At 42.6% G+C, this 20,921-nt stretch overlaps 1 protein-coding gene across 2 annotated transcripts in view; it reads right to left on the reverse strand.

Annotated features, from left to right (window-relative positions):
• The window catches only part of fbn2b (fibrillin 2b), a 96,296-nt gene that overhangs the window by 15,607 nt on the left and 59,768 nt on the right, over positions 1 to 20,921 (reverse strand). For both annotated transcript variants that reach the window (XM_061779368.1, XM_061779369.1), the window contains 29 exons: positions 20,039 to 20,164; positions 19,735 to 19,854; positions 17,796 to 17,933; positions 17,565 to 17,615; positions 17,357 to 17,482; positions 17,052 to 17,276; positions 15,679 to 15,804; positions 15,466 to 15,594; positions 15,238 to 15,363; positions 13,497 to 13,622; positions 13,298 to 13,420; positions 13,087 to 13,212; positions 12,845 to 12,970; positions 11,808 to 11,930; positions 11,596 to 11,718; positions 11,345 to 11,470; positions 11,117 to 11,239; positions 10,879 to 11,001; positions 10,063 to 10,224; positions 9,560 to 9,628; positions 9,342 to 9,467; positions 9,125 to 9,250; positions 8,901 to 9,050; positions 7,921 to 7,992; positions 7,062 to 7,187; positions 6,855 to 6,980; positions 3,472 to 3,597; positions 3,279 to 3,395; positions 2,938 to 3,066 (listed from right to left, as the gene is read on the reverse strand). In XM_061779368.1, coding sequence (XP_061635352.1) covers positions 2,938 to 3,066; positions 3,279 to 3,395; positions 3,472 to 3,597; positions 6,855 to 6,980; positions 7,062 to 7,187; positions 7,921 to 7,992; positions 8,901 to 9,050; positions 9,125 to 9,250; positions 9,342 to 9,467; positions 9,560 to 9,628; positions 10,063 to 10,224; positions 10,879 to 11,001; positions 11,117 to 11,239; positions 11,345 to 11,470; positions 11,596 to 11,718; positions 11,808 to 11,930; positions 12,845 to 12,970; positions 13,087 to 13,212; positions 13,298 to 13,420; positions 13,497 to 13,622; positions 15,238 to 15,363; positions 15,466 to 15,594; positions 15,679 to 15,804; positions 17,052 to 17,276; positions 17,357 to 17,482; positions 17,565 to 17,615; positions 17,796 to 17,933; positions 19,735 to 19,854; positions 20,039 to 20,164 — 3,615 coding nt within the window. The remainder of the gene's footprint in view (positions 1 to 2,937; positions 3,067 to 3,278; positions 3,396 to 3,471; positions 3,598 to 6,854; positions 6,981 to 7,061; positions 7,188 to 7,920; positions 7,993 to 8,900; positions 9,051 to 9,124; positions 9,251 to 9,341; positions 9,468 to 9,559; positions 9,629 to 10,062; positions 10,225 to 10,878; positions 11,002 to 11,116; positions 11,240 to 11,344; positions 11,471 to 11,595; positions 11,719 to 11,807; positions 11,931 to 12,844; positions 12,971 to 13,086; positions 13,213 to 13,297; positions 13,421 to 13,496; positions 13,623 to 15,237; positions 15,364 to 15,465; positions 15,595 to 15,678; positions 15,805 to 17,051; positions 17,277 to 17,356; positions 17,483 to 17,564; positions 17,616 to 17,795; positions 17,934 to 19,734; positions 19,855 to 20,038; positions 20,165 to 20,921) is intronic.

Raw genomic sequence — 20,921 nt, forward strand, 5'->3', positions numbered from 1 at the left:
CTCGCTTGCTCTCTGTTGCGCAGTTGTGTGTATGTGTGAGAATTGCGGGCACTGCATCTAATCACTAATAATTACTGTAGATCACAGTTTTGATAGGATAGCATTCAATCAAATTATAGAGCAATCAACGAAGAAGAAATGGTAATGAATGCGCCAGTTTGAAAAATTAGTTGAAGAAGTGAAAAAATGATACCAAATATAGTGTTGTTCGGCTACAGAAGCTACGAGGTGGCAAACAAAAAAAGAAGTGTAGTGTGGCAAAACATGCGGGTCATGAATACGGATGGAGAGGCAAAAGCATCAAACTTCGTTCGACATCTGAAACTGCACAAAGAACAGTAAGTAGAGGTGGTGAACATTGGATCAGTGTCCTGTCTGCTGTCCTATAGGTCATTCACATGACCCTTACCTTGTGCAATAGTATATGTTTTAATCCGATTGAATTCAAAAAGTGAAAGTTATTATAAATATGCACTACACACACTCAGAGTGAAATATTTCATTTAAAAAAAAAATGATGATTATGTCTGACAGCAAATAAAAACCTAAATTCACCATCTCTAGAAATTAGTGTATTACGTAAAAAGCAATCAATAAACATTGGAAATTATTTTTGATGTAGAAATTAGGCAGAAATTTTCCCAATTGTTTAATGAATCTACATAATAGATGCGTACTGAAATGAATGGACTATGCTAACGTATTCTAATTTATGAAGATGTACAAGTGAAAGGTGTATATACTGTAAATAGTCTTGTGCAAGGCCCTTTCTATTTAGTACTTAATATTTTATATTTTTGTAAAAATTCAATATCTTAAGTGTGGCTATAAGGATTTTCTGACAACGGTTTAATATGCTTGCATCTTACAGATATAAAGAATACCAGATGAACAAAAGCATCACCAATGAACCACAACAGCCTACATTCACCCAATTTCTGGACATTCGGGTAGGGCATTACAGTATGAGCCAGCCACAAAAAAAGGCGATCACCAATGTAATATTGTCCAACTTAATTATTGATTGTAACCTGTACCTGTCTATTGTGGAAAACAAGAGCTTTTCTGACGGTACAGTAAGTACAGCCCAGTGAGTTGCACAACACTCAGATCAAAAGCAGAGAATCTCGCTGCAGAGAGACGTTTAAAAAATAAAAACTCAACTGAGCAGCACTATTCATGCTTCAGTCGTTGTGGACATTTGGTTTGAGTGAAAGATGAGGGGGTTCCTTGGAGTCACTGTGCATTGGATAGAGAAAGAGGCACAGAGTGTAGAGCTGAAGTCCAATCTCTTGGCCTGCAACTGCTTCAAAGGCTCAGACACAGCTGAAAGAATACGTGACCAGTTTGAGCCGATATGTGCTGAATACAACATTAAAAATAAACTGGACTACAATGCTGCTAACATGCGCAAAGCATTCACTGTGTGCTCATGATTACGATGACGAGGATCGTCTTGATGACCCAGATTTCTGGCATGACCTATCCCTGGAACACCAGCAAACAGTGGATGCGGCTATGGCAATGAAACAGCGCTTGCGGTGCTTTGCGCATACTCAGTTAGTGGTGAGAGATGGCATGAAAGAAACAGAAGTGGGAATTCCTTCTCTTTCAAAGTTATCAAAACCCAGCCCACTGCTTCATACAAGCACAACATTAAAAGATGACTTTGATGCTGAATTTGGGGAACAGAAAAGCAGTCCTGCTGCTGTCAACACAAGATGGAACTCAACACAGAGGCAAGTGTAGGCAGTTCTGCAGTGTGATCATCTAAAGCTCTGTGCTGTTCTGGAAAAGTCTGGGCACAAGTAGTTGTCAATCACAACACGGGAGTGGAATCTTTTGAAGACGTTGAAGCCGTTTGGTGAAGCAACTGATTTGACACAGTGAGAGAAGGTAGTCACAATCAGTGCTGTTGTTCCATCTGTCTTGTCCTCCTATCACCACCTTGAGAAGTTGAAGTCTATGGTCAATTTCCTGAGCGGCATGGTCAGAGGTCTCCAGGCATCTCTGAACAAAAGATTTCTTCCTCAATTTGAAAATGGCCAGCATACAAGATGGGGTCACTGCTCCCTCTGAAGACCCAATCTATCTCAAAGCAGCTGTCTTGGATGCAGCTTTTTCTTTGTTGTGGGTGGAGCCCCATGTGATGGTCAATCGTGATGTCAAGGCAGAGGTGGTACAATGAGTTAATATTATTGGGTTTAAAGTAACTTTTTTTTCTCACAATCTGCTCTCATGGACTGCAAGAGTAATATTTTTTTACGCTTGATCTCCAATTCTAATTATAATATGGGGTCTTTTGTTTCTGTTAATTGCCAGAATCGATCCTGCAAGATGCAGCACAGACAGAGCAACCTGTGCCTTTTGTTGATGAAGAAGCGCAACAGGAGCTTGGACAAGGAGAAGGGCTGCTTGCTACATACTATAAAAGGTAGAAGGTAGGATGTGGGGACCACTGCGTCACTACAGCTTAGTCACTACTTTAACATAGCTGCCGGACAGGATGCTCTTTTGTTCTGGGCAATGAACATGAAGACTCTTTCTTCACTGTTCCGAGTGGATCATTAGTGTGTCGGCTGTGCCTGCCTCCAGTGCTCCTGTGGAGCGGGTTTTCAGCTATGGTGGCATCATTCTACGGCCCCATCGTGCACAAAATGAAAAACGACGTAGCAGGAAATTATGTATTTTACCTACAAACGGGCAGACCCATGTATGGACAGCATGCAGGTAGACTAAGCCATAGAGAGAGGAGAAAGCATGCGAGGTTGGAAGGAGGAGGAGTAGGCCGGAAAAGCATTTAGCCCACGTCATATTGAAGCGACGAAGGCTTTGTTGTAATGCTGAATTCCAGCAGTAGGGGGTGTCAGAAAACACAGATTATAGTTTAAATATAAAAACTTTACGTGTTTTATTAAACTCATTAATCAGACTTACCAACACAGTTTTTCCCATCAGGTGTGTTCTCATAACCTTCATTGCAGAGGCATTGGAAGGAACCCAATTCGTTGATACACTGTCCATTCCTGCACACTTGACCCTGCAGGGCACTGCACTCGTCAATGTCTACAAGGTGAACATTTAGGGTTACACTTTTAATGTATTCATATGTATAAACTGCTTTCAACAATCAGTGTTGTCTTAATATTTGCAAGGTCAAGCTACTGCCACATTTTCTAATTATTTATTCTGTTAAATCTCATGATCCTGTGGTCACCATGAGCTGTGACCACATCAGCTAGAAGCGAAATTGGGAGACCATATTTTGTAATCCGTACCCATGCAGTCATTGTTGTGGGTGAGCTCGAAGCCAGGGAAGCACAGGCAGTTGTAGGACCCTACAGTGTTTTTACAGGTACCGTTGCCACACGGCTGTCTGTCGCACTCATCAATGTCTGAAAAATACATAAAAGACTTGTGACTTAAACTCAGCAAAGGAAAACAAAACAGTCATACAGTCATCCCTCTCACCCATGCACATGGTCTGGTCTGCAGTCGCCTTGAAGCCATTATGGCACAGACACCGGTAACTGCCTTGGGTGTCAATACACTCTCCATGGCTGCACACGTTAGGAATCTCCTGGCACTCATTGCGATCTGACAGAGTGAAGGACAGGGACAGGATGAGTGAATGCTGAGAGACAAGCATTCTGACAACGCTGGAGAACTCCAGGAAAAAAAAACAACAACACAAGAAACGTACATACATATAGCGTACATAGGATATCAAGGTAAGAATATGGTTTAAAACTCACTAGTATGTCACAGCAGTGCCAAAATACCATAACTCTTATTAAGTCTCCAATCTGATTACTTTGATGTCATACCAAGACTGCTCACAGTCCATAGGGAGCCTATTTGCATTGTATCTGTGCATTGCTATGATATTCTGTAGAGCATTAACTAGTACTATATACGTATAAAGTAACTACTACACAGTACTATCCCCGCTATTTGAACCCCTCTGCGATGCCCAAATATTCACCAAGTTGGATCTACGGAACGTTACCACCTCATCCGTAACTGAGAGGGGGATGAATGGAAAACCGCTTTCAACACCCCTCTCGGACACTTCGAATAACAGGTCATGCCGTTTGGATTGACTAATGCACCCGCTGTCTTTCAGACCTTCATTAACGACGTCCTCTGTGATATGCTGAACCATTTGTTTTTGTCTATTTGGATGGCGTTCTCATTTTCTCCTGCTCCCTTGAAGAACATCACCATCATGTATGCCAATTCCTCCAACGCCTTCTTGAAAACCGCATGTATGTTAAACACGAAAAATGTGACTTTCACTTCTCCTCCGTATATTTCCTGGGTTACGTTATCTCTAACGGACAACTACAACCCGACCCTGCCAAGATCCAAGCCATCGTTGACTGGCCCACTCCCACACCCGCAAAGAACTGCAACGTTTCCTTGGATTTGCCAATTTCTACCGTCGATTCATCCGTAATTACAGCAAGGTCGCAATTCCCCTCACTAGCCTCACATCCACCAGCTCCCCCTTTCAGTGGACCCCGGCAGCATCCCAAGCATTTAGTCAACTCAAGACCCTGTTCACCAGTGCGCCCATTCTTCAGACAGAGTCCCGGAAACTCACTCGGCATTTCATTGGTCCCTTCCCCATTACCAAGATCATCAATCCCACTTCCGTCCAATTGAAGCTTCCACAGTCTCTGAAAATTCATCCCACATTCCACGTCTCTTTGCTGAAGCCTGTCTCCACCTGCGCCCTAAAGCCTGCCTGTTCCCGGAAATCCTTGCCTAAGTATTGCGGCCTCTTCTAGCGGTACCACGGCCCACCTTATGTCAAGTAAGCTATACTCTTCCTCGCTTCCCTTGTTAACTCTTGTCTCCTCGTTCCCACTGCTCCCATGTGTTCCTGACCCACGTCATTTCTGCCACCAAGCCAGCCGCCTGTTTTGTCCACTGCCTGCCACCTGTCCATGCCACGGCCTGCCAACACATCCAGGACCACCTCCGTAACCTTTCCTCAATAAACTGTTCATCATTTTCCATCTGCCTCCGCCTGCTCTTGGGTCCAGCTACTCCCCACACGTGACAAAATATATCAATATTAATCACTGGTTAAATATCATCATAGAATATATTGCATTATGAAAAATAAATGCGGAACGAAAAAACAAAAAAGAAAATCAATCAATTACATAATTACATCGTTGGCCCGTCACCCCTCTTCAACATGCTGAACGTAGATCTTTGATTCGTTTGCATGTGTAGAGTGCCATCAGAGATTGACAATATTGCAAATGTAAAAGTAAAGTTTTGCCTTCTATATTCTTTGTTGATGATGTTTTAGTTGTCTTTTTCCTCATTTGTATATTTACTTTTTTCTTTTTCACACTTTAGAGTGATTTGCACGATGAAAGGACACATGCATGACTCGGGGATCTTCTCTTCTTGACCCTGTGCTTGCTGTGCCGGCATCTGCGGGGGCGGGATTTTCTTTATTCGGCCTTTCAGTGGGGAGGACGGATAACTGGGCGGGCCTCCCGGCATGCGCCTGTGGTGGATTCGCTCATATTCCCGATGAGCTGGGGTGATGCTGGGGTGGTGCCAACTGGCGTCCGCCTTGCTTCCCCATTCGGCTGCTGGTGGGGGGCGGTGGGGCCCCCTGTCCCTCCTTGGGCCTGCTTCCTCATCTTCTCTCCGGTCATTGGCTCCAGCTGCGGTCGCCTCGTGCTTTTTTCGCGAGGGGCCGGGGGGTTCCCGTCTAACCATGGGACCTGCTGTGGGGTTTATTCGCTGCCTGGTCTTGGGGCAGGTCCACCTCCTGCACTCCGGGGTGGGTCGTGCGTGCTGGCTGAGTGTGGGGGCGGGGGGGTTTCCAGGGGGCGGTATCGCAGGGCTGGGTTTGACTGTCCTCTCTACCTGTGGTTATCCTGCCGGATGGGCCCGGCCTGCTGGAGCCATGCCTCTTAAATCGCTCACTTAGCACACACTCACACCAGTCACTGTAAATATTTATACTAGTCACACACATACTCAGGGTTTCTTGGGGGGCTGGGCAGTGGGGTCCTCACCCCCCATGGTACAGGTGCAGGAATTACAGGACACTTCCAAAGGTTATTGTGCATGTGAGATGGTGTCAATTGACGATGTCTGCAGTTACATACCTCCAGGACTTATTTGTTTGGTGTGGGGCCACTCATTGATTGGGATAAATAACTCATAAGTCTGCGAACTACCTGGGTATCCCCTCAATTCTATAGATGTTTAGAATTTACATAGCCACTCTCAGCACACTTAAGTTGTACAGCCGGGTTCACTACCTCTGTCCTGCATGCTTCCGCTCCTGTCCAGTCCTGTCCGATATTATCCTGTCCTCCCTTCACGGGATGTAGCACTACGGCCCCTTACACAACACTCAAATCTGATATGTTTTCTGCCACTACCCTTTAATACTTTGTTCTGTCCGACTGAAATGTTCAATAAAAATACATAAAAATACAAAGAACCACAGTGGAGGCTTCAAACTCTACTGGGACACAATAAAACTGTTCCGGCATAAAAGGGATACATATTCTTTCTGCTTGACATAAAAGCCAAAAAGGACAATAATAATAAAAAAAGGCTCTCAGCATTCACACACACCTTGTAAGGAAATAACTGCTAAATAATCAAAGACAAAACATGATAACAGTTTTTTGGGGTTGAAGAAGTGTAGAAAATCAGATTTACAATGATATCAAAATCCTTTGGTTGATGTTTGAGAAATCATTAGAACTTGTTGTTAATGACCTTCTTCTACACTTGCTTAAGTGGTGATAATCAATGAACATCATTCGTTTTTGTGTGTTGACAAACACCAAGCAGCATGCACTCACCCACGCAGGCCCCACTGGGGGACAGTTTGAAGCCTGGAGAACACTCGCAGCGATAACTGCCAGGAATGTTGATACACTTGGCGTTACGCTGGCACAGATTGTCCCCGCTGTTACACTCATCAATATCTGTGCAGGATACAAACACAACATGAACATCGAACATATGCGCTACTGCTTTTTAGACTATCTATTATTTTACAAGGTTACCTTCACAAATGAGCAGTATGTTATTATAGCTGAAGCCCATTGGACATTCACAGCGGAAGCTCCCGATCTGGTTGATGCACACGCCATTGGCACAGATACCAGGAATCTCCCGGCACTCATCAATATCTGCACACAAGGACATCACAGGATGGATGGATGGATGCATGTCAACCAGTTTGATTTTATCCAATGGAAGCCATGCAAGTGCATATTTTTGACATGTTCAACAGGATGTTAAGCACTTGTACAGTACCTATGCCTTTTTCAGAATATGACCATACAAGTGCACAACCACGGTGTTTGTTGTTACTTTTTCTGGCCTCTGAATAGCTCAATTGCAGTTCACAGCTGGTAGATTTTACAAAACAATTATTAGGGCCACACTTGAAAAGAAAAATAAAATTACACAAGGAGATTAAAGTTGTAATCTTGTGAAAATAGTTACGTATAGTTGATATTTTCAATATTAATGTTGTAATATTACAAGAATAACATTTACAAAACAATACAATACTTAGTTGTTTTTTTTGTCACATAAACATGACATTATATCAGTATCAAGAATGTTTAACAATTCTTGATTGAAATTAGTAGATTGAAACCCAGTGGCTGTTTAATGCAGACGGTGGCATTATTTGTTTGGGCAGATTTCAAAATGTTTAGTTTTACCACAAAAATGGATTTTATTCTTGTAATATGAAAACTTTAATCATAAAAAAATATACTACTTTTTATTTAGCAAAATACACATCTTCATTCTCGTATGATTACAACTTCTACTCCTTCCGAGGATTTAACTAGGACAAAAGGAATTGCAATGTTATGTCAAGTGCAGTGACATGTATAATTATGACCTTACCAATTGGCTTGCCAGTGTGGATGTCAATGATAAAGCCAGGGGCCTGGTTCCCACAAAGTAACTGATACTCAGCTGAAACACAAAAGGATGGGTGCAAGATTACCACAAATGCATCATATTTGTTTCTTATGCCTCTATCAGACTACAAGACAAATTTGGGGTTTCACGATGGCACTATTTCAGACTAGCTGCCATAAAATCTTGCTGGATCTCGCTCAGACAGTGGCAACACTACACGGCATTTATTACGATCCCATCGTATCCCATCTTTTACGATCACAGGGCTTTATCTTGTCAAATCAAACACTGTCAGGGAGGCGATACCAGAAAACAACGCAATCTGAAAAAAAAAACCATTACAATGGCAACAACAATGGATTGCAGCAACATGCAATGTGTTTGGAAAAAAATGAAGAAAAAAAGGCAGAAAAAAACGTCGTGTCATCACCGGGTGGTAGGGAGATGACTTGAGATGACTTTTGGACTATCGATTCAAGGAGCGCTTGAGATATATTCACGTAATTTTAATATGGCTCACAAGCAGCCAGTATAACGTCATGTAGTCGGCTAATGCTAGCAGATTTGCACGTAAACGTAAATGCTGGTGTACTGTTCAAGCTTCGGTAATCATTGGTTTGTGCATGTGAATAAATGTTGACAACGTCGAGCAAGGGAGGCGATGCCCCGTCACAATACGCAATCGTTTTGGTCGACGTCAATGTGCGCTGTCGGAGAGCTGTCATCCACATGTCAGACTACACGGAAGATTTAAAAAAAAAAAATAATTGTAGGCATTGTAGGGCTATCGTAGGGCCGTAGATTCTGTCACATTACAAGAAGTTTTGTCGTTCCTGACAAAATGTGTGGAGCACGATCTGAGTACTCGGCCACGACAACAAATCGACGTAATAACAGGGCTAAAATCCTGGAGGCCGATCTAGGCTTTAGTGAGCACGTTTTGTTCACTGGGTGACACTCACAGGTAGCGGGAGTTGGGCAGGCCTCACACGGCTTGTTCCATGCCTTGCCCACGTTGTAGGCACAGCAACACATCTTCTTGGTCATGTTGAAGGACAGCTCGTTCTCGCATGTGTCGTTGAAGTTGCGGTAACACACGCTTTTCCTCATGTCTGAATTTCACAGACAAAACAAAATCAGCACCAGAATTCCTAAACAAATGGCAAAAATGTGAAGTGTCATTTACCCATGCAGTTGTTTCCTCCATTGACCTGCATGTACTCAGGGGGACACACGCATGTGTAGTTGCCCAAAGTGTTGTAGCACGTACCAGGTCCACAGATCCCAATGTGGGTGGTGCATTCATCTATGTCTACACGTTTAGAAAGTTGGGGTGCAGTTAGTACAAGTACAAATAAGAAAGAAAAGTGATGGAGGTAATCACTGGTTGTGAACCTTCTTACCCTCACAGATGCGAGTCTCCTCGTTGAGGTAATAACCTGCTGGGCACTCACACTGGAAGCTACCAAAGGTGTTGACACAGTTTCCACCCTGGCAGAGGCCGGGAAGCTCCTGGCACTCATCAATATCTAGAGAATCAATCAAATAATGTACTGTAATTCTGTAGTTTCATCTTGAGCTAAGAAGGAAGGAAAGGCAGGAGGGAAGCTGGATGATTTACCTTCCAGAATGACAGTAATGGGGTTGGGTCTGAAACCTTCTCCTCCGGGGCAAAGGGTTCGATATTCGGCTGTTGAAAAAAGAAAGCTTGTAACTTAGTAACCTTTACTGATATTTATATTGTTAACGACACATACTGTGTAGTAGCCAGCCACATTAGGTACAATACAAACATTAGATAAAGTTGATAAGAATTGTATTATAAAAAGTTTAATATATAATAATAACGCATGTATTTATTGTATAATATTTGCCTCATGTAAGGTAACCATAATATGACAAATAGCTTCCAGTAGGATGCATTACAGCTCTAAACCAGTGCAAACATGTACCACACTGGTTAACAATATTGTTCAATGAACAGTATCAATCAAGTTGATCATTTTTAATAGAGCTCTTGTATTAGATCAAGATTGGGCAGGTGTACCTTATTTTGTGGCCAGCGAAAAAAAATATTTAATATCACATCTAAAATCAAATAGGAGATCAGGAGCTCATGCATACTAGAGTTGGGGGCAGGGCACAGTTCGCAAGGGTTGCCCCAGGCTCCTCTGATCGAACAGCAACACGAAGCTCTGGTCACGCCTACTCCGATCTCAGCGCTGCACGAGATTCCTCCATCGCCGCGTGCGAGGATGTCGAGGAAGCAGTTGCCCACACGAGTATCTGAGGGAGACATACAGTATAATGGCAAATATATCACTTCTTTAAAATTGAAATTCACTTCAATTACAGCGGTTTTAAAAATCAGAGCATAAGTCAAAGAATGTTATGTGATCATTTATGCATGTACCGTATATGCATAGACTTAATAAATAAAATAGAATACTATCTTAATAGAGCTTTCAGCAATGTCCTATCAATAACGATCTAACAAAACGTAACGACTGGTCTGACTGGGTTCCACGGCTCCTTAAAATATATAGCTACTGTGTTATTATAAATGAATATCAGAACCCAGGTGTAGCTAAATCAATTAGAAAATATCATAGAAGAGTTCACTTATTTCAATAGTTCAATTAAAAAACATCATATATTATACAGTATCATTACACACATAGGAAGGACACTTCCTACCTTATTTCTATAATGAAAATATAATTGCTTCTAATGTAGAAGCAATTATTTTTTTGAGATGGTGAATTATTTTTTTTTTATTAGCTGTAAGCTGTAATCATCAAAATAAGGAAGGAAACAAATGAAATCAAAATATTTCCCTCTGGTTGTAGTAAATCTACGTACAGTTGGTGAATTGAACTACTGACATGAACTACATTTTCCATATTTATTTTGAAAAAAAATAAGTATACTCTGACTCACCTACACAACCGACACCAGTGGGGTTGAGCTCAAAGTCAGCTGGGCAGTTGCACAGGTAACTTCCCGGAGTGTTCACACACAGCCCGTTGATGCAGTTCACTGGGTCGGCGCACTCATTGATGTCTGCGGTACACAGCGGTGCAAACAAGCTCATTCGTATATACCATAGCAACGTGAAACGCCATTGTCAGTGTATGAAGAGACTGAAAAAATGTTATGTACCATTTTGTCTACTAACCTGTGCAGTTTCCTCCGCTACGGTCCAATTCATAACCATCATCACAAACACAGCGGAACATCCCCGGAAGGTTCTGGCACGTTCCAAACACGCAGATATTCTGGAAATTACACTCATCGATATCTGTAGCATAAGACGAGGGAAAAATTTAAAAGGTCTATTCCATTAAAAAAACAACAACTGTAAATGTAACTAAATAAAGTGTGTAAAAGAGGCAGACGTGCGCACCTTGACAGGCCTTGCTGTCCTCGGTCGGGGTGAAGCCCATCTCACACTCGCAGCGGTAGCCTCCCGGAGCATTCAGACACTGTCCGTTTTCACACAGGTTGACGTTGTCCGCACACTCGTCCATGTCTGAGGCACAACAGAGCGGTGCGCAGTCAGTGATAACATCACTGGTTCAACAAGAATCGATGTCTTGTGGGGAGTTCAAATATGTATGCAGACGTTCGGGAAAAGCTCTGTTTTAAAAGTCTTACCAGAGCAGGAAAAGCCGTCCCCATTGAAGCCCTCTTTGCACGTGCACCTGTATGATCCTGGCGTATTGACACAGTCTGCGTTCAGGTTGCAATTGTGGTCCTCTGCGGCGCATTCATCCTGATCTACATACAAAGACAAATGAAGTCACTTTGAACGACAGCATGTCATTGGAAGAGTGATCAAATTGAGATGAAAATGGAAATCCGCTCACCGACACACTTGATGCCATCTCCCTCCCAGCCATCCCGACAGCGACACTTAAAGCTGCCGGGAACGTTGATGCATGCGGCGTGCATGTCACAGTTATGAGCGCCGATCTCGCACTCGTCAATATCTGCAAATATAAAAGCGTCATCATCATTGTTCATTATCATTCCGATTGTGACTGTGAGAATACTGAGAGAGTCATTCACACTTTACAGGGAGTAATAGCATCACCATTTCTCAATGGAGTTAAATGACAAACTCATTGGTTCATTTTGGGTGCTGATATAACATTTTATGTTTAAACATATGTTTATTTTTTGAGGGTATTAAAAATCATCAGAAATCTAGTTCACACACTTTACATACTGTACACTTTTTATATATATATATATATATATGAACCAGCATTATCATCCTCAATTAACAACTTTCTTTGTTTTTTGAATTTGGTGAAAGCGTCTTTGAGCAGTCACATAAAAATATAAATAAATTGGAATTTCTTGTACAAAAGTGGGACCTGGTGATAAATGTGTGGTGTAGCAACGTATTTATCATTTACAAATATGTTATTTTACAAATCATCTTACCTATTCCAAATCTGGCCGATTGCATATTTTCTCAGGAACTGATACTATTGGTCAGTCCCCACATGGGTCTGTTATTTTTACAAACTATTGCCCAATCTTTAGTGTTGAAAACGGCTTGCTCTCTTCGACGATGCAGTGTTAATGGCTCAACAAACAAACATGCCATTTTTTGGGTTTCCTGAAAAGCGGCGGTTTTGGAGAGGACTCGAATCACCACCGGCAGCGATATATAAAATTAATATATATTGACTCTTTTTCTTTTGTACCTTTCTTAAGAACAACTTTCAAAGAAAAATGAGAGATACTGGTTAACAAGGAACATCTTTCTCCCACTTGCACTAGGTGCATCTATAGCATGTATATCAACACATTTCACATACAGTACATAGACTACACGTTTGTGCATTTGCGTGTGTGCATGTGTGTGTGTGTACGTGCTAGGTTTTGTGTGCACCTGTGCATCCAGTGGATCCCTTCTTGACAAAGTATCCAAGCTGACAGTGACAGATGAAAGAGCCTTTGGTGTTCTCACAGTCGCCGTGGAGACAGATGTTTGGGTTCAAATCACATTCGTTCACATCTGTGTGTGTAAAAACGGACACAAATAAAGCATGTGTGATTCTGGAACTGAAGAGATGACTAAAATAAAATTGCAGCCAGAGATTTGAAAGATGACCAAAAAAATATATATCTCACCAATACAGGTCCTCATGTCCATAGAAGCCATAAAACCGTCATAGCACAGGCAGCGATATTCCCCAGGAATGTTTGTACACTGGCCTCCGTCGCAGATGTCTGGCGTCTCCTCGCACTCATCAATGTCTAATCCAGGCGCAAGATATTTTGAATTCTCCAACTGCTGGCTAAAAGTGGGAGGAAATAGTGTGACAAGGGTGCGTTTGTTTACCTGAGCATGTCCTGAGGTCAGGCATGAGAGCGTAGCCTTCACTGCAGCTGCACTCATAGCTGCCCTCTGAGTTGGTGCAGTGGGTCTCACACCCTCCATTCATGATGGTGCACTCATCAATATCTAAATAATCAATTGTATATATGATCACACTGTGCTCAGGTAATGTTAACTAAATTGTGCAATAGTGTCCACTCACCAACGCAGCCCTGTCTGTCCGGTGTGGCCTGGTAGCCGGTGTCACATGAGCACTGGTAGGTTCCTGGCAGGTTGACGCACTGGCCGTTCTTGCACAAGTTGTCACTCAGCTGGCACTCATTCACATCTGTTAAGAAAAACTGAATGATTAGAAATTGTTGCCTTAATCATCTTAACCCTAAAAACTGACTGATGATACTAGTCTTCAAATAAGATTTAGAAGTGGTGCAGGGTCAGGGTCAATATGGCCTTCTCTGCTGTCCTAAGCACTATCTAAGCGCTGACCTACATGTGCAACATGAATTCTAATATGTGGCCCACGAAATTGTAATCATTTATTACAAACTGTCTATTTTATTCATTTTGTAGCATTTCTATTGGCTGCACTGCTTTCGGTACATGTATTTATTTTTTTTTTTTTTTTCAAATCTGATGTCAGCCTCTGTGTTGCCATGTATGTCCAGGCATGTATAACTTAAACTATGTAACTTAAAATATATTTGCAATGGGACTGTTTCTTGAAACAATCAGATTTCAAATTTGTCCTCACAGGTTCAGCGAGCTGGCCCTCGATGACGTCAGCATTTTTTCGTGCCCTAATTGATTGGTCAGAACAACCACGTTACAGACAACTTCAACTAGCAAAAAAACATCCGTAACAACTGGCACACTTTAATAGAAGGAATAATCTGCATCTCTGGTGATTTAAAAAAAAATGTTTTTGTCATGTTATTAGATAAATATTGATTCTGAACAGTAAGTAGCACAGTTGCGTACTGTTATATTGCATTTTTATATAGTATTGACGGTTACTAAAATTGTGATGTGATGTGATAGTGGTGGTATAAGAGGTGGATTCAGTTGGGTAAGGCCCCACTGAAGGTCCAGCTGCAAAATGCACGACCTGTCCTTGGACTTTTTTGACCATCTATACTGGACATGTTTGGACATTAGGAAAGCCTGCACAATCTAATGACCTAAAAGATGCACATTAAAACTATACATTATATGAATGACGCTCAATTTGATTGACACATTTTAAGGATATGTGTATTACAGTACTGTAGTTGCAGTTTCCAGTGGTGTAAAACTGCGATGCATCACGCTAAGAGGTGTGTGTGCAAGGCAACTATAATATCAGAAAGCTACTAAAAAAAAAAACTATGACATTATTATATTTTTAAGTTCATCACCTCCACACAATGGCATGTTGCAGGTTAAACAAAAAGAAATTGGGTGGAAATGTTTTTCGTTTTGTTATTACGCCAATGAAATCTCAACTGGAATTACTAACATCGTAAACCATAAAAGATTGAGCATTATTACCTCAGTCAAGGTCAGCCATGTTTTGATTGTTTTCGTATGCTTGCTGCAAAAACTTCTTAACCGATTTCCACAAAGGGGCCAAGAAAGAACATTGTAAAATGTTGGTAAAAATCCAGGATCTTTTTTGATATAGTCCTTTAAGTCCCCCTCGGTGAGGGTCTGCCGTGATATTCAAGTACGTTTTTTTTTTAAAGATATCATTTTGCTACAGCTCTTGTACTGGGTCTCATTCAATTGAGTTTGTGTCCCTAGAAGCAGGAGCACTATAAGCGGGAGGAGGTGATGCCAGTCTACAGGTCCGTGGCTTACAGGGGCCCTTTAAAATAATGTTTTCCATTTGCGGCATTGACGTAGAAGCCCCGCAAAGTGATATTTTTTACACAGGGCAGCAAATATCTAAAGATGTGTGCCACAACCTTCACAAGCTGCTCCATCGGGGCTGAGAGCGTGTCCCGGGGGACATTCACACTCGTAACTGCCTTCAGTGTTGAGACAGGTCCCTCCGCGACACAGCAGGGGGTTTCGCTCGCACTCGTCGATGTCTGCCAGTTGTCAGGAAGACAAGAAAGAGGGAGGGGAAGTTCAATTAAAATGTAGAAAACAGTTTCATAATCAAGACTGTTCTGATAATGTGTGTGACTTACCCATGCAGTTTTTCATCATCATGAAGCCGCTTTCGTAGCCTTCAAAGCATTCACACTCAAAGCTGCCAGGAGTGTTGGCACATGTACCGTGACCGCACAGATCCGGGGAGATTCGACACTCGTCGATGTCTAATGTACAAACACAGGATCAAAATGGGCTCAATAACGTGTGTCATTCTAATAATACATTGAAATTCCTTTGTCTGTTTGTACCTGTGCAGTTTCTCTCCTCGTCCGTCAGAGCAAAGCCGCTGTTGCAGCGACACTTGAAACTTCCGATGGTGTTTCGGCAAGTTCCATAAGTGCACAGACCATTGAAGACCTTACACTCGTTCACATCTGGGGAAAAGATGCATTCACATAACCAATATTTTAGTTCATAATAAAACAGGGAACAAGCACAATTGTATTAAAATAAATGAAGATGCTTGTACCTGAAAAACATCTACCTAAAAAAAAACTTATTAAGGCCCCGAGAACCAGGCAAGGTGAGGATCCTCTTGGACTGTGGCTGTGTTTATATGAATGTATGAATAACATTGTTTTTCTGAATGTGTTGACCTTTTTGCAGGTCTCAACACGTGTGAGAGCTTACCGATAGCGCATGTATGTGTAGTGAACATTTACTGTATGTATTTGAGGCGTCCCGAACACAAACCTTAACAACGCACTCAGTAGCCCCCCTTGTAAAGTAAGAAAAAACGATTCCCTAATAGACAGCAGTCTGGCTGATCAAAAGAAAGTTAGATGGACATGTTTATCATGACAGGACGTGCCAAAAATTGACAGAATGTCAACCATTTTTGTTTGAAGCCGCCATTTTGGGTGGATTCCAGGACTTGTACTTTGATGAAGTCCAACTTGGAAATTTGCCCAAATGAGCCCCAATCGCAATTAGGTATCATAGACAAACGGACAACCTTAAATTGCCAAGCTCTTTTGCCTACGCCATTTAATGTGGGAGCACCTGACGTTAGCATTGACGTTACTGCCACTGTGCAGTGTTTTCTTATTATTGTGTAGGTACATAAAAGAAAGGCATTCACCCAAAAATACCATTGTACGTTGAAGTTTTAGAAATCTCAAATGCTAAACGCACTTAACAAATAAAGGAATGTGCCAATCATTACTTTTTGTGATTCCAAAGTTTGGACTTGGTACCTGGGTATTGCAAAAATATTCTTTGATGTATAAACCAGCATTATAGTATTCAGCACTATGTTTTGACTTGGTGACTCCATTTCTCAAAGTTCACACATTATTTCTTGCAAATTTTTATTTTACATGACTGTATAATTGCCCTTTGTCGACAGAATGGCAATACAGTGGATACAAAAGTATACACACCCCTGTTAAAATGCCATTTTTTCAGATATAAAAAAATAATTTTAAAATATTAATGTGACCTATAACCACTACAACCCAGTTGAAATAAAATGAAATCATTTCATGGCCTTTACCGTACTTGGTCTCTAGGCATGACAAATAAGCTCTTACACATCTGTAATGGTGTCTGGCATGTAATAACTGCATAACTAACTGCACAAGCATTACGTGAATATGGCTCACAGTGATTTCCAATCTACCTTTGTAGAAGGGCCTGCCAGTCAGGATGTCCCTGTTAGCAAAACCAGGTCCCCTTGGACAGATGGCCCTGTATTCAGGCGTGCTGGCTTTGGGACACTCTTCACAGTCGACACCCCAGGCGGCGCCCACAGAGCAGCAGCACATGTCCACTCGGTACCGCCCAGGCAGAGGCTCGCCACACTCGTCCTCGTGCCACTTCATATAGCACTGCTCGCTGCGCATGTCTTACAAAATAAAAATGTGGTCGTCACTTTAGGATTTTTGCTTTCATGCTATGGCTCTGATCCCATGTATATCCTCTTACCCACGCACGTGCGGCCAGTACTGTCCAAAGTGAGGCCCTCGGCACACTCGCAGCGGAAGGAGCCCTGAGCGTTCACACAGCGGCCATTTGTACACACTCCAGGGAATACCTCACACTCGTTAATGTCTACAGGGAACAACATCGAGGTCCATTTGAAGGCATGCGGATCAAGTGATGATCGGTTGATGAGGTGGTCAGTTGTTCTTACCTTCACAGACAAGGCCCTTCATGCGAGCGAATCCTCGTGAACAGGCCGTGTCTGACAAAAGTGCAGTGAAATTATACATCACGAGACGGATATGCTGGATATGCTGTTATGATCATACAGATTTGGTCCTTTAAGCATTATTTTGAGGTTCTACTATTCTACACAAAAGGAATACGCATCTTCATAATGATTCACTTTAGAATGGCTTGCACAATGAATGTCTTCACTGACCAATCTCGCAGGGTTCGCATGGACTTCCCCAGGCCGCTCCCAATGTAGAGCAGCACTCAGACTTGAGCGTGGCCCCGTTGATGTTCACCTCACAGCGGCTGTTCTGTATGGTCAGCCAACAAGTACTCTTCATGCTGTCTGCGGGGGCAAAGCAGAACACACGGAGTGTGAGATGCGCGACTCCTAACATCCTTGGAACATTGTGGATTGGTGTCATTGTGTTAATGGTGGCATTAATTCAGGAAGCTACCTTTCATACACTGTTCACAGACATTGAGGGGCATATTCACATGACATCTGAGGATTTCTATGATATGCTGTGTGATGCTGTGTATTAACTATGTTTTGGTTTTAGCACTTTTGTTCAGTGACTGTATCTCTCAGCATCCGAAACAAACTTTTTGAGGGCAAACTCGACTTAGATTTGAGCAATAGGTAGACAGACAGCTAGATGCTGTGGATGGATAGCTAGATAGATAGATATTTTCTTCCACACATCATTAAATGAAAAAAGAGTATAGTAACTTAGTTGCACTTTTTCTACAAAACCACAAGACCACCCAAACAGCAAACTACAATTTATTTTCCCCTTCATCTTTCCGGGAGAGTGATGATCCCTCAAATTAAAAGCAGATATGAACCAAAAGCAAAAGCATTTATAGCTCTCTGACAGTGGCAGCTCATGCAAATCTTACTATTTATTCGAAGACTAATTATACCTTCCACTTCCAGCAACTGTAAGCAATTTTCCAAAAGTAACAAACTTCCAAACAAGCACAGACTATTAATAGCAGTGCAGTACATGTCAACTCGTAGCTTTGGCTCACCACATAAGGTAACGCAGTGTGCAGTTGAACCAAGGCCATGCATACAAATACTTATCCAGTAAATGACCTGACAGGCTCTTGGGTGTGTAGTGGGAGTCTCTAAAAAAAAATCCACTAATGTACCCGATACGACTAGGACTAATTAATGGATTCCCACGTAACTGACCTTTTTCCATGGCCAAAAATGTACAGATGTTCCCAAGCAGTAAAAGTCAAGGATAAAATAGTACTACACTTTAGGTATCACCCCAATGAAAAGCCATTATACTCAAGCATTTAGAGCATGGGTGGGCAAAGTCTGGCCCACAGGCCACATATGGCCCATTAAGTTCTTTAATCTGCCCTACTGAGGATTTACATTATCAAACCAATTTTCTTTCTAAAATTGGTTAAGTAAAATGTTTTTGTAATGTACCTATTCATTTTTAAAATTCATTTATCTCAATAAATAATTGGTTCATTTATTTATTGTAAATTATTCAACTGTAAAATGAAAAGAAATTGCTTATATATTTAACATAATTGGTTATCCCACGGTGGCCGACTGGTTAGAGCGTCAGCCTCACAGTTCTGAGGTGCGGGGTTCAATCCCCGTCCCCGCCTGTGTGGAGTTTGCATGTTCTCCCCGTGCCTGCGTGGGTTTTCTCCGGGCACTCCGGTTTCCTCCCACATCCCAAAAACATGCATTAATTGGAGACTCTAAATTGCCCGTAGGCATGACTGTGAGTGCGAATGGTTGTTAATTTCTATGTGCCCTGCGATTGGCTGGCAACCAGTTCAGGGTGTACCCCGCCTCCTGCCCGATGACAGCTGGGATAGGCTCCAGCACGCCCGTGACCCTAGTGAGGAGAAGCGGCTCAGAAAATGGATGGATGGATGGTTATCCCTCTCCCCATCCATTTTTTTATACCGCTTATCCTGTTCAGGGTCATGCGTAAGCAAAAGGCGGACTACACCGACGAGTAGCGGCAGTCAATATCAGAGCACAAAGAGAGACACACAACCATCCACTCTTACATTCACACCATCTGTCCCTTTTTTTAAATAAAATGTTGCCCTTGAGCACAAAAGTTAGTTTGAGTATAGGACCACATGGTGGTAGGATGTCTTACCCACGCAGATGGTGTTGGTAGAGTCCAGCTTACTCCCATGGGTGCACTCACAGTTAAAGGACCCGATCACATTGCGACAGACCCCATTGACGCATGGACTTGACTCACACTCATTGATATCTGGAACAGACACACAAACGAACACCTGAGGTCAGGGATGTGGATCGACATGCTGTATTTGCTGTGGAAACTAGGTCATCTCATTATAACCTTTATTAAAAACAGATGGAATCCAGATGCTTGTGTGTGTGTGTGTGCGTGTGCGTGCACGCTAGCGTGTGCGTGCGTTTGTGAGCGTGTTCACCTTCACATGTCTCTGAGTCTGGCTTGAAGACAAAACCTTTTGGGCAGGAACATGTGTACGAGCCAGGAGTGTTTCTGCATAGGCCATTGTCACAAAGCTGGCGGTTGACCAGACACTCATTGATGTCTGAAAAGATACATACATACATACATACATTAATTGGGTGTTAGTGAAGTGGATCTTTTGAGATATACTGTAAACAAAGCATAAAGATGCTACATTGTTTATCCATCCATCCATCCATCCATCCATCCATCAACATCCATCCATCCATCCATTCATTTTCTTCCACTTATCCGAGGTCCGGTCGCAGGGGCAGCTTAAGCAGGGAAGCCCAGACTGCTCTCTCCCCAGCCACTTCGTCTAGCTCTTCCACGGAAATACCGAGGCGTTTTTACAGGCCAGCTGGGAGACATAGTCTCTCCAGCGTGTCCTGGGTTATCTCTGGGGCATTCTCCCGGTGGGACATGCCAGGAGCACTTCACCAGGGAGGCTTCCTAACCCACTTCCTAACCCACTTCATATGGCTCCTCTCGATGCAGAGGAGAAGCGGTTCGACTCTTAGCCCCTCCTGGATGACCGAGCGAAGGAAACTCATTTGGGCCGCTTGTATCCACGATCTTGCTCTTTCGGTCACGACCCACAGTTCGTGACCATAGGTGAGGGTAGGAACGTAGCTTGATCAGTAAATTGAGAGCTTCGCCTTTTGGCTCAGCTCCTTCTTTACCACAACAATCTGCCAATCCAAGGCACTGTCCCCAATGTCCATGCGATGTTGCAGAGGCGTTTCAACCAGGATAGCCCCACAACATCCAGAGCCCTGAAGAGGCTTTGCAGTTCTATTACTGTATTTACCAGTGTACATTTGCCACACACCGACACA

This window comes from Phyllopteryx taeniolatus, chromosome 7 (assembly GCF_024500385.1).
Source record: "Phyllopteryx taeniolatus isolate TA_2022b chromosome 7, UOR_Ptae_1.2, whole genome shotgun sequence".
NCBI classification, from domain to species: domain Eukaryota; kingdom Metazoa; phylum Chordata; class Actinopteri; order Syngnathiformes; family Syngnathidae; genus Phyllopteryx; species Phyllopteryx taeniolatus.